The sequence below is a fragment of the Tauraco erythrolophus genome, chromosome 10 (assembly GCF_009769465.1).
Source record: "Tauraco erythrolophus isolate bTauEry1 chromosome 10, bTauEry1.pri, whole genome shotgun sequence".
In the NCBI taxonomy this organism is placed as follows: domain Eukaryota; kingdom Metazoa; phylum Chordata; class Aves; order Musophagiformes; family Musophagidae; genus Tauraco; species Tauraco erythrolophus.
Genome location: NC_141474.1, coordinates 17,041,725 through 17,055,105, shown reverse-complemented (window position 1 = coordinate 17,055,105; position 13,381 = coordinate 17,041,725). Strand labels below are relative to the sequence as shown.

Below are 13,381 nucleotides of genomic sequence, written 5' to 3'. Positions count from 1 at the left end.
AAATTGTTTTAGCATATCACCAAGATAATGAATTGATAGGAATAGATTACCACTATGTGGCAGCAAAAAAGTACAGCAATTGCAAAAATGGATGTATATGAAACAATGTTTAATTGATAAAATGTACCAGATTTGTATATAAAGGCATATTTTAGATATTAAATTGTCCCACTGTATATGCACAATAATTTACACAACAGTGTTTATATTACAAAGTACTTAAAAGGTTCATGCTCTCAAAAGCTTACATCTTAGCATTTTTTAATCTTACAAACACTCATACCTGTGCTTAATTTCATATAGCTAAGTAACCCAAAGGCTTCAATGGCATAGATTCCAGTATTGGAGAGATGTCACAGGAAAACTTTGTGGAACATAAAAAGTAAGGAACGGAAGACTGAAAAGGATGAAAGGATCGATTTTAAAATAATTTTTAATTTATTAAATTCAAAATTTTGACTAAGTTAAAAATGAGGGGAAAATGGGAACAAATGGTAGAATTGAGAAGTACCTTTGGTATGTCAGCTGGTTAGCAGGAAACTGACTTCAAATAAATGGAGCTCTTTAAACAAGGCTTGTCCTTGAAATGTGTACCTAAGAAACTTAGATTTGTTAGAGAGAAACTGCTGATAGTGATTTCTTCTGGGTTTATATTGTGAACTCTTTTTCTGCCTTGGTTTTTTGCAGATAAGTAAGCTAAACTGAGACCTTTTGGAACAAATCCCTGTATGAATGTAAGTGCTTTAAATGGCACAGTATTATAGAAGTTCTGATGCTTCATGTCTGTGAACTAATGTTGTAGTAATAACTTGGAATATGGTGATGTAGAGGTGGGTACCATACTGCGTTTGATTTTTAAAAAATCATCCTGCAGTTCTAGCTATTAATACAAACTGGTGAAACACAGGTTTCTGATCCAGCTAAACTCCATATGAAGAGTACTCTGGTTAAGAAACCATAGATGTCGTTGAGCTGGTTTTGGTGCTTCTTAGTCGTCTGGCTAGAGGTTTTCCTAATCCACTGTTAAAGAAATCTGGAAACTCTGATTTGCATATGATTGCCCAAGTAATTGTTTTTTGCCAGACCTATATATTTGTGTTGATGGCAGTCTTGGCAGGCATTTTAAAATAAATGTTTGAAAATAGAGTTCCTAAATACCACTATAACAGGAGACAAATAGAACCAATGCATATTCTTACTATAGCTTTAAAGGAGTAATGGATCCCTGAATTTTTGTCACTGGCATTGTAACATCAAAGTATTTCCAGAGTAGTGGCCATCTTCTTTCTCATTAGACAGGCTACGCCTGGGTTAAAAACTCTGATCCCAAGCCAACTTCTTAGTATTACAGGAGCAGCATAATGCTAGCAAATGCTTGCAGAGAATGTGACATGATTTTCCACCTGCTGAATGTTCTGAAATGTGCAGTTCTTTTCCTGGACAATTGCCGAGGGAATTGACTTCATTTTATGTGTGTATATATAAGGTCAGGAAACTTTCTCAGAAGGAACGTTACAGCAGTGATACTGTGTGAGAGAAGCACTGTTGATGCTTGCATTGTAAAGGTTTAAATAATTGTACAAAGCAATAGACTTGGAAATTTTCTCTCAGCTGAATAGAAATTGTTGCTCTCGTTTATGTGCTACTGGTCGCTCACAGGGAACTGAAATATGGGAAGAGCGAGAAATGCTATTTTGTAATTACTTTCTGAGAAGAATTGTATTATATAATTAATTATATAATGTATATTATGTACAGAACTGACACATATAGCACTAAATGGCTATATAAATCATTACACCATCTGATGAAATGTCTTACCATAGTTTGTTTGTACACATTATGTATTTTCAGACTTATTTTGGGTGTTCCTTTGCATTAGACTTTTACTTTGCCTGTAAAATTAATTACTGACCTAATGATGTAGACAGAATTTTTTTTATGTATAAGAAAGTGCTTTATTTGTCCTTCATTACAAGTGAAAGGTCATCTGTCTTACGGAGGTTAACATTTTGAGGACAGTCTGAATTTACCTGAGGTTTTTTTCCTTTTCTTTATCTTATTATATCACTGCAACATTACATGAAAGTCTTTCCATTGCATGATCTTTGAAGTTACACAGCTGGCTGTTATAAATAACAGCTGGCAGCTGATGGAGTGATCCTTAACTTCAGGGGAGAGGAAAAAAGTGGCGTAAACAATACCTCCTGCTATTCATGCAAATAGTTTGTTTGTTAGGTTAAAAAAAATACAAAGATACAGAACATTTGCATTTTATTAAACGCATTTTAAATAAACAGTTTCCATACCTGAGAAGGTAGCTACAAACCTTTCAAAAAATTTCCATACGCAGCTTAACAGAAAAACCAAAAATGAACTCTCATATGGGTGTTAGAGTAGAACCAGCAAAGTATTTCGCAAATGTTCACTCAGCCTCCAAGACGTGAGGGAACGCTGCTGTGCAGCCTGGTCCCAAGGGCCTGACCCAGCTCCCTGACCACCTCCTAGAGAGCAGCGGTGTTTGGGCTGGTACAGCTTTGGGTGCACCTCGGATTGTTTTCTGAATTGCCAGTTGCCTATTTGGATACAAATAACTTATTCAGGGAAAGAAAGAAAGAAAGAAAAAGAAAAAAAAAGAAAAAATTCCATTGTCTCTTTTCAGTTGTTAGTAAGCACTTTTATCAAATGGTTAGATAAACCGTTGTTACTGTAGGTATGCTTTCCTCTTACTGTTAGTTGTATCCATCCGGCTGCACCACAAGTGAAGTTTTGGCCCCATTAAAAGGGAATGGAAGTTGACTTATGCCTGGACACCAACTATATAAAAAGCGTGTGTGGAAGGTGAACTCTAAAAGAAGAAAAATATGTGCTTTGCGTAAGTATATACATAAACATGTATCAAAGAGAACATTTTTCTTGAACAGACTTGTAGAAGCTGCATAGGAAAAAATGAAGGTAGTGGAAACAATTAACAAAGTTAACCTTTGAATAAACCTAAAGTTTGCCGTATACTTGGATTGTGTAGGAATTCCAGTTGTTGATTTCGAATCAGTGTTTGTAGCATTGATTTAAATGTAGTGGACAAAAATTTTCAACTATTAATAATTTAGTTTCTGTTGCCATCAGAGGATTAAAGTGTCAGTGCTGGCTTCTGTGGACAAGTCAGTACACAATAATGAAAGGAAGTTAAATAATGAATAAAACATAAATTGCACTACAAAATTCTTGTCTTTATGATGAGAATAGGATTTTCAGGCTATATTTAAAACTAGACTAGAAGCAGCTTTTTCCCTCAGTAAGAAACTTGCCTGTTTATTTCTGTCAGTTGTTATCTTTCAACACTGTGGGCTTTAGAGTGTTTTATCTTTCATTAAGAAAATAGAATATAGGAATAAATTAGGGGAAGTTAAAGAAAACTGCCCCTGAATATTGACTGACCTCTTTGACTGATAGGATAAGCTAACAAAGGGCCCCAAATTAGAGGTTGCTTTAATTTCAGAGTTGCAAATGACACTGATCATAATTACTTTTTTTTCCAGTGCTAGTATCATTTCATTTAAAAGAAGACTTAATTCTAGAGATATGTTTAAATATTTCTGCATCTTGTTTGTAAGTTAGATGCTTCCAGTTCAAGGTTGTCTGTCAAATATTAATGTGTTCTAATGGAAAAGGTTCACTCTAGAGACAGTCTTTTGCTTTTAAGGCTTTTTTTAAAACGTTGAGCTTTTAAAATCATGCTCAAACTAAAGTTATAAAAAACAAGTGGGCTTTTTTAACTGAAATGTGAGTGCAACAGCTAAATTACATAAGTTGAGGCTGTAATGTTTTCTAATTTCTGAGTGTATGTTTAAAACAGTATGATTGTGTAACAATTTTGTACCAAAGGTTATAATTTTTTTATGCTTTGTGGTGTGGCATCTTTAACTTACAGCTACACTCACATTGTGCTTCAGATCAGCTTTTGTCCAATACTAACTTTTGCCTGATGGATACATTATGCTTTAAGGTCTGTGGAAATCCCTGCTGTGATTTAAGATGCTTTACTAACAAAATTGCTGTCCCTAGACAAGCGTACTGTATCCAGTGATGTATTGGTAAGGGAGGAACTCTGCCTCCAGTTAAGCAAGCAGTCAGTATATTGTGAACAACATTCAGAATTACAGGGATGCTTTGACTTATTCTGCCGAAATATCTGAGCACCTTTTGGTAGGAGTTCGTGAGATGGATAAGTGTGGCAAGTGTTTCAGTTCACCCCATCAACTGAAGCACTCTTATTACATGATTGATACGTTGCCGACAGTCCAGTTGTATGTACAGGCAGATGGTCTATGGGCTGCAATGCACATCTATTTCAATCAGTTTTATTGCTTATCTGTCACATTTGTTATATTGACTCAGCCTAGCCATTTGTCTTAACCAAAACAATTACTTTTGTTTGATCGGTTGTGTTGGATGCTTCCTTCATAGGAACATAACTAAAATGGAATCTAAGACTGTATTCTATAAAAATGCTATATTAAGAGTGGCATTTCTGGTTAATAACATTTTTATTGCATTGCTAATCCCATCAAATCTGTAACACAAAAGTAGTGCAAATATATTTGAAGTATTAAAAAAAAGATAGAAACAGTCCTTGTATGTTGATGCAGTAGAACACATTATAGTGGCATGGTGTCCCCATTCATGCATTCAGCATGGCTTTGTGTATTTCTAGAGGATTTTTAACACTAATTAGTGAATTGTTACTGACAATGACCTGCAGTCATACTGATGTTTAGTTTTTATAAATGTGCTCAAAGTTTATTTCAATCTGTGGATGAGGTTTTGTGCTATCTCTTCTACTAGCAATGCAAAAAGTAGGAAACTTACTGTAGTCAGCTGCTGAAGGAGTCTTGGACTGCTGATGAAATTAAAGTACCTTGTATTACTGAAACAACTTTAGGGGCTCCTGTCTTAAGTAATGACATCTTCTTTGGTACTGTCCTATAACCCACCTTTGGTCCAAGAAGTGGTACAATACCTCAGCTTGGCTGTCCACCTGTCTAGTGCAGAAGGGCTTGTTCTGGGCTCCTCGGTGGAGCACCTTTTCACAGGGTCAGTTTGAAAAACAATCCCTCTCTTACCACTTGCCAACTGACATTGCTTCAGACGGCTTGTTTTGATCCATGCAGTACTGTTCCGATGCTTTACACCTTGTAGAAGCAATCAGAGATTATGTCCCTTATGATTTCAACTCAAAATGGTAGGTACAGAGCAGAGTAGAGTATGTTAATACTCCTTGTAAATCTCATAAGCAGTTGATATTTAGGTAATACTGTCCCAGATGTTTACAAAAAAAATATGTGGAGGGGGGAAAGATGGAAATCTTGTGGGTTTATGGCCTTGTAACTTAATTCTTCTAAGTACCAATTAAATTATTCATAAAGACAGGCTGTCCTAAATTCATGACTTCGTTTTTCCAAATCCAGAATTGGCTCGTAATACTCTTGCAAGTGTGAGTTTGAATGGAAATTTGAAAGGATTCCAATTAATTTCCATTATCTGTGACCCACACGATGGTGGTATTCCCCGCTTTTGAATTAAAGACTTAGACTTCAATAAGATGCCCTGCTTTCAGGGCTGTTTGGTCACACACACACAAAGAGCACTGGATCGCTAACCAGTCCTTGCCAAATCCCAGCAACACAACTTTGGTGTAGAGTTTCCATTAAAATATTTTTCGTTTGTGTCTGAATATTGGCAATACCCTGGAAGAATTTTAGTATAAAGGATTTTTGTATTGAGATGGAGTTCTTTTTATGCTTTATTGTAGTCGTTGGCAGGTAATGATCAATGGCACACCACAGAGCGTCTCCTGCGTAGTTACATTTCTTCACGTTTTTTAGCACTGTTTCTCCTAAATCAATCCTTGTTAACAATGTGACATGACTTTATGTCATAGCAATGGAGCAAATATGCCTTAGTGTAGTGCTAATGGCATATTACTGAAATGGCTGATTGATCTCTCAGAACCTTTAATAGCTGTTAATTCACCCAGAGTGATGCTAGAGGCAGGTATGCACTTGCACTCTTTGTTAAGCTTACATAGTGCCTGTTACCAGACCTTTAGCTAAAAGGCTTGTGGGATGAGAGGACTAGATCACTCATAGCCCTAGTCCAGTTTGTGACTGTCCAAAGCCAGCAAAAAATGCACTGGACTTCTTCGCAGATGGGGACCCTTAGCAAGAGTCTATTGATGGCGCCTCAATCAGAGCCTTGTTGGCACCCTCCCTGTAGCACATATGCGGTAGTCTGTGTCTACGTTTTTGTTGGGAAGGAAAAACAAAAGTGCTGCCTCTAGTTGCTGCCAGCTCTTGCTTCATTTCCATGTTCTGAAATGAGTGTTCAAGAAACTTTAATGATCATTAGTGCAACTCTGTCATTCTGATAGAAGAATAGTTATCAGTCATCCCGGTTATGGTGGTCTTAAAAATCAAGTCTTAAGTGCCTAAAACAAAAAGTAGAATGAGACTAAGAGAATTAAAAAGAAAAAAACTTTTATGTTGTGATGATTATGTTACGCTTATTCACAGTGCTCAAATGCCTATAAGTGGCAAAAGTGTTTACATACTATTTTCCAAAGCTTCTATGGAAGGACAGGTGGTGCTTGCGTGTTCCATCATTCTGGTTTAGAATTCTGTTCTTGTTCAAGTTCCAAGCGTGCCAAACAAGATAAGGGACTGAAATAGGTTGTTTCAGATCCATGGCTTCTGCCACAATCAGTGGCTTTTATTTTTTTAAGCTTCTGCCAGTAGAAAAAGTTAGGAAGACCAGCATACTTACCATTTTCTAGGAGGAGCTTATTATTATCTTTTTTAGAATAAGCATATGGCTTTTTCTTCATGAGTATACAAGTGCCTTGCATGATATTGGGTAAATTTATGTGCACTCACTTTTTGTGTAATTTAAGTGACCAATTTGGGGGAATGGAAAGGAACCTAACTCTTAGGTGGTTGTGTTCTTACCCTTGTTTTCAGGCATCTACTTCAGAGAGCTGTAACTGGCTGATATTACAGTAGTGGCTTTGAAAAATTAACTTTTTTCAAAGGGGGTCACAGAACGAGTCTTCCATGAAAAGTCCAGAAAGATTTTCCTGAGGTCCATTATCTGAGGGGAAGATGGTACTGTACAATTAGGTTTTTTTAGAAAGGATATTCACAGCTTTGGATAGGAAGTGTCAGTTAGTGCTTTTAATTACATAAAAATACTACTCCGCCGTCATCTTTTCTGACTGTATTCAGCTGTCTTGATTAAGTATGCATAGATCCGAGAATGAGTTGCACACACTGCTATATCAATTAATGAAATTTATTCCATATTATATGACTGACTTTCTAAAATATTTTAATTTAGTCTAAACTCCTAAATATACTTGTCAAATGTTTTTGTAGGTTGATTAATTCAGAGAAAGCTTGAGTCTTGAGTTGATGCACTGAAACTATGTAACCATTTTGCGGTAGCCAGATGTCACTTAATAGCTTGATAATAATAGCTTGGTCTGCACATGAATTTCACTTTTTTTTTTTCTGCAACATGTAACATATGTGGAACAGCCAGCAAATACGAATTTTGTCAATCAGATGTAGTTGACATCTTTAACACTTTTTAAACTTTACAAGACCTGTTCGCCGTATGGTGTAAGTGGGTGTGCAGGAAACGACGCTGTTTCATGAGGTCTGATACATTCTGTGCTGCTTTTCCATTAACTGAGCTGAATGTTTCCTTTTAGCGGGTGTGCTGAAGGTAAGCCCTTCGGACAGTAACATTTTTGTTTGTGTGCTTCTGTAAGGGATTGTTTTAAAATTACTTAGTCCTTTAGCTTTTCTTACTTTTATTTGACTTTACTTACAAAAGTTTGTTCACTTTAATGTTGCAACATGTGAAAGAAGTAACAGAAAAGCAGAATTTATGTTTTCTTTTCATTGTTGCAGTAGCCAGTTGTTATTATTGTAGTCCCAAGTATCCTATTTCCTGTTTATATTCTACATCTTTTGAAGATGCTGCAGAGTTTCGAGACAACTCCATGATCCTTGAATGAAATCAAGGATTTATATCATTAAATTGAATTAGTCATGATAGTTTCTTCAGAGAAAGGGTCATTGCAGTTTTCAGTGACTTGAAGATATTGAGTCCAAATACTCTTCTGCCTTACTTGCATACAATTATGGTTTCACACAGTTAGCATTTCGTGCAAGGATGAGAGCACAGCCCTGAATCTCTGTCATGCAGTACCTTGAATATACATTGGACCTGTGTTACTTAGAGCATGGTACTTACCACTCAGTGCAAACTAGCGACTTGTGCTTGCTCCTTTTGCAGACAAAAGCTTCTGCTTCTGTTCCAACAGCCACTTAAAAGTAGAAAAGTACTTGATGATAACTGCTTTTCAAATGACAAGTTAAAGCATCATTTAAATGCCAAAAGGACACAGTTTTCCAAGATTAAAGTGTTTGTACATATATTCATAAATGTTTAAGGTTGTCCATCTAGACGCAATTTTTAACTAATTGCTAGAAACTTACACATGCCTCTCTGAAATTACTTTTTATTTAGTCTCCTACTTATCAGATAATTAGTAGCTTAATTAGTTTTTAAACAAAGTTCAGGTGAGGAAAAAAATTGATCCACAGCTGGATCCACGTCTTTTTTTTAACTTTGTCAATATTTAATGGCTGGCAATTTCTCTGACAATAGCAATACTTTTTTCTTTCTTAGTGTGAGCTATAATAGCTACTCTTTAAACAGAGTGTCTTAAACAGGGTCTGATAGTTAGGATGTGTTTGTCATTCATGAAACTATGTAATATCAGAGACTGCAGTTCCAAAAAAAAAGATTAATTTTTTTTTTTTTTAAAAAAAAGACTGCTTAACATGTGAGCTTCATGATATAAAGATTTTAGTTTTAGAATATTATTTAAAACTGCATAAGTTTTCTGCTCTTTTTGAAAGATAACTTCCTTATTAAAGGCCCTCTTAAAGCCCAAGGCAGGAGGAAGAAAATTCAGCTAAAAAAAATGCATGTAAATCTACAACATTGCCAAGAGAGTGTTTGCAATATTACAGCTGCCTGGCATCAGCACTCAGGAAATCATGGCTGTTTGTGCCACAGTCTCTTTTCATGTATAACCTATTGAATCCTGAGAAGGGCGAATTGAAGGCTAGTAGTAACGCATCTCTGGGTCTTTCTCCCACTATCCTTGTCTCCAGACTGACACGCTGAAATGGTCACTCTGATCCTCTATCAGCACTTCCTCTGCTCCCCTGCTGATAAAGCGTCATAATGCAAAAAATCAGCCTGCAGGTTGTCAGCCCTGGGCAGAGGCACTCGTGTTTTTACCACTTTAAATAGTAACTGCTATATTGCTCACCAGGAAAGAAACAACTCAGTCCTGTCTGTCATGAAGTACATTAGAAAACCTGGTGGCCTCAGTCCAAAAATCACAAATCCAACTGTGAATACTTCACTTTTGTGGGAAGGTTTACATAGCAGAATTTATGCAGAATTTTGTTTCTTTCCACACCATGTCCTTACTTTGAGCATCTCTTAAAGTCCTTCTCACCAAGTGTCAGTGTTTGATAGTTGAAATATTTAGCTAAATATATATACTGAAATGGAATCCAAAAAGAAATATAAGGTAATTTAACTCATTAAAAGCCTATTTATTATAAAATTTAAAAAAAAAAATCTTTTGTATTAAGGGACTCTACTTACTATGTTTGCAAGATCCTTTGTTTGTGTTCTATCACTATTTTTTGCTTAATTTAAAGATTCTATTACATGCAGCTTTCTTCAAGTGAAGATAATGACTGCAGGGAGAGTGATCTCCGTTGTTACTCACTTAAAGGCTTTCTGAGCTGAGAAGTTTTTAAGAAACTGTAGAGTACCTTGAGTTTCTTGTTAAAAGTACATCGTTTCACCAACCTATCCTAAAATGACCTCTTTCCTATATGGTATCAATGACACTGTTTATCTAAATACAGTATTCAAGTAACTGTTGCTGGGATATGAGTTCTTCTTAAGTGATCTCATCAGTAACATTTGGTGTTGAAGTTACTTATTCAACAGAAGCTTTAATACTTGATTTTGTTTATGAAAGATTTTTTTTATGAAAGATTTTTTTTTAATATTTGTACTTAAGAAGTGAGTGTTAGCTCAACTTTTCACCTCATCTCCATACAGATATTATATATGTAGATGATCTGTGTGGTGATAGCTCCTTCCAAACTGAGGCATGCATTTTAGCAGCAGCACTATGCATGTTTGGGTTTGGATCTTTTGAAAATTACGCCTTCCGCTGGCTGCTCTTCTTGATTCTGGAACTAAATGCAATATATAGAAACGTGTGCTTTGCAGTTTCCATAATTTGAGATTACAAATAACATTCTCTTAGGAGATGTGTGCTAATGCCCTGTTTATTTCCATTGTCTGTTCTCATGTATATTTATTCTCCTAGTTGGTGACTACGTTCGGCTTCCATTCATTGTAATTTTTAAAATCAGTGGAAACTGGATAAACTCCATCTACTCAGCAGTTCAGAAAATCAGGCCCAAATGGAAGATTTTCTGTAAAATGTTGTTGCTGAATAGCAAATTTTGAAAGGCCAAGTATTGTTTGAATTTTAAAGCTGAACCTCATGAGCTGAATTCAGAATATAATTTCCTTTTTCTTATAGCACCCCCCCCCCAGCTTTAATTTTCTTATTTTTCTTAAGCACTCTAAGGCTGCAGGCACTTTGTGACTTCAAGAACTTAATTTTGTTACCAAAACAGAAAATAGTTTCACTATAGCAAATCTTTGCTGTAGTATCAGCATTAAACTGAAGTTTAGTATCCTGTATAAAAACTTCTCAAGATTAAATTAGCTTTGTTCTAGTTTTGTCTGGCTTTCTTAAAGCCTATTTTTTAAACAGTTCAGTGTGTAAGAAGTATAATTTAAACTGCCCTAAGGTCCAGATTGTCAAAACTAAGAAATTGAATTGCTCCTCAGTTTGAGAATTAATTGATGTCTCCTGTGCCCGTGTGCATCAATTAATAGTAATCCAGAATGCCTCTGTGAGAGGGTTCTATGTGTTTGGAGAAATCTCGGCTTAAAGCAAAATGCATTTGCTATTTGGACATACTGTGTGTTTTATGGCATACAGAATGGGGGGAGAATGTCTCTCTTGAATGTCTTTATGGAGTTGACAGTGTGTGACTTACCAATTAAGTACAACTTCTGTCATGGAGCCCTGTTATATTTGTAGTTAAAATATTCTTCTTGGTTACTTTAAGATAGAATTTTATAGCTCTTTTATATTTATTCATACAAAGAACTATACAACTTTTACAGTATGAATGTTTGGGGGCTTTTGGTAAAGAGGAAGATAATGACTGGTATCTTTCCTTTTTATTGCGTAATCATATAACATTTTGCACTTGGTTTTGAATTTTGTTTGTCTACATTATATAAAATCAGTATACAACTGAGGCATACAAACTTAGCTCATTTTTTTCTAATTAGATTTTTTTCGTTTCACTACGTCTTAATAAAAATTCATATTTTGGTACGTATTTTGTATATAATACATACACTCTCATGTACTATAATGAATCAAGTGTGACGTTATAAACTGCCTTTGTTCAGTGCAGTTCTTTGAATTCACAAGCTTTGCTTTTTTTACATCTGAGGCTGAAAAGTCACTTTTCTGTATCAAATATCTTGTGGGGCTTTTTTCACCAGATTGTCACAAATTACTCCACTCTTCAAGAATATTCAGACAAGCCCAGTGTACACACAGTTCCTGACTACGTTGCTGGAACAATTGCATTTCACAAATGAAGATCTGGAAAGTTTAACAAGAATATTTGGAAAGGATTGCATACTTGAATGGTCAGTCCATTTTAAGCTATTTTGCATGTCATAGAACTAAGCAACAGTTAACAACAATTTTAATATTCAGCATTTTGTACGTATGCACAGTAACTACAGATCGTATCGGCCAGAGTAGAGAATGTGTCAAGTACGTTTTAAGGTGAAAAAATACGTATGGTATGGAAATGAGTGTCATCATTTTGTCACTTACAGTAAATACCAGCTTACTTATCACTTTAATCTTTTGAGAATATATAGTTGGTTTATATATAGTTGGTTTACTGCAATTTGGGAGGAATTCTTACTCAAGTTTCTACTACCATTTACAAAAAAAAAAATTCTTTGTAGCTACAATGGGCTATGTCTCAGCAGGGTTTTTTATTATTAAAACGAAATTGCTATGTTCAGTCTTTGGGATATAAAATTGAGCTAAAAGCCACGTATTTTTTGCATAATACTGAGATTACATTTTGCACTCTGAGTAGGCTGAAAAATTTAAGACCAAATACCTTATTTATGCTGATCATATTCAACTGATTCAATGAATATGGCATTATAGTATTTAATTAGGTAATTAGTGTATTAACATTACTGATCTCACTCCTTTGTTCCCCACAGAATAAGGTGATCATCTGAACATCTCCTACCATCTGAAAGAGTCACACAGAGAACAAAAGAACACCTTCAATTGTTGGAACTTTTTTAAAGTGAAATTTAGTATTAATTGTACTACTCGCACTTCTGCTTTATTCATTTCCTTCCTACGAATAGGACTTTTGAAGTTGAGTCAGAGAAGCTGACTGTAACAGCAGTTGCTCAAGGTGTGCATGAAGACTAGTTAAAATGTGGATCATTTAAAAACTGTCTATTTAAGAGCAGTAAAAAGGAATTTTGATTGGTTTGGTTTTTTCTTGCTTTAGAAATTTTCAGCCAAAATTTGCCTACAGGCAAATTGGGAAAGAGGAAAAAAAAAAAAAAAGCAGCATATTATCCTGTGTGTTAAGAACACTGCTACTGACGTTTTTTCCAGTTGACCCAATGGGTTGGGAGTATCTTTAAGAATGGTGACAACAGTACACAAAGATGTCTGATCTATAGCCTGTTTAACCCGCTACTTCTAAGAAAAGGGGTGGTCTTTGAAATTGTGTAAAAGTTATTTTTAAACAGCCTCTAGTTGTTACTAATTTGGTCTTTAAAATATATTTTAATAACTAAAAACTTAATGTTCACCTTTCAGTAGTCATTTCATTGAAAGAGTTCTGTTGTTTAGACTTGATTCTGTCACTAATTGCAATTTAAAACTGATTCACTAGTAATTCTTAATGATTCCATAACATGGTTTATTGCACAGTTCTCAGTTCATGGGACACTGTCCTTTGAGAGGCTTGAGAAGAAAGTTGTGACTGACAGTGCTTAGTCTGCCCCCAGTGCCAGCACTAGTTAAGGCTGAAGCAAGACTTACCAGGGCTGCTACACTGCAACTCTCTTTAAA

General features: G+C 35.4%; 1 protein-coding gene across 2 annotated transcripts in view; it reads left to right on the top strand.

Annotated features, from left to right (window-relative positions):
* Window positions 1-13,113, top strand: part of RPAP2 (RNA polymerase II associated protein 2) — a 42,276-nt gene extending 29,163 nt beyond the window's left edge. The window contains exons 12-13 of one of the 2 annotated variants that reach the window (XM_086617501.1): window positions 11,758-11,907; window positions 12,508-13,113. In XM_086617501.1, the coding sequence (XP_086473627.1) occupies window positions 11,758-11,907; window position 12,508 (151 nt within the window). In that variant the 3' untranslated portion in view covers window positions 12,509-13,113. Of the gene's footprint in view, window positions 1-687; window positions 735-11,757; window positions 11,908-12,507 lie in introns of those variants that run through there. The other variant, XM_086617502.1, reaches the window with a different exon arrangement.
* Window positions 13,114-13,381: the final 268 nt, after the last annotated feature.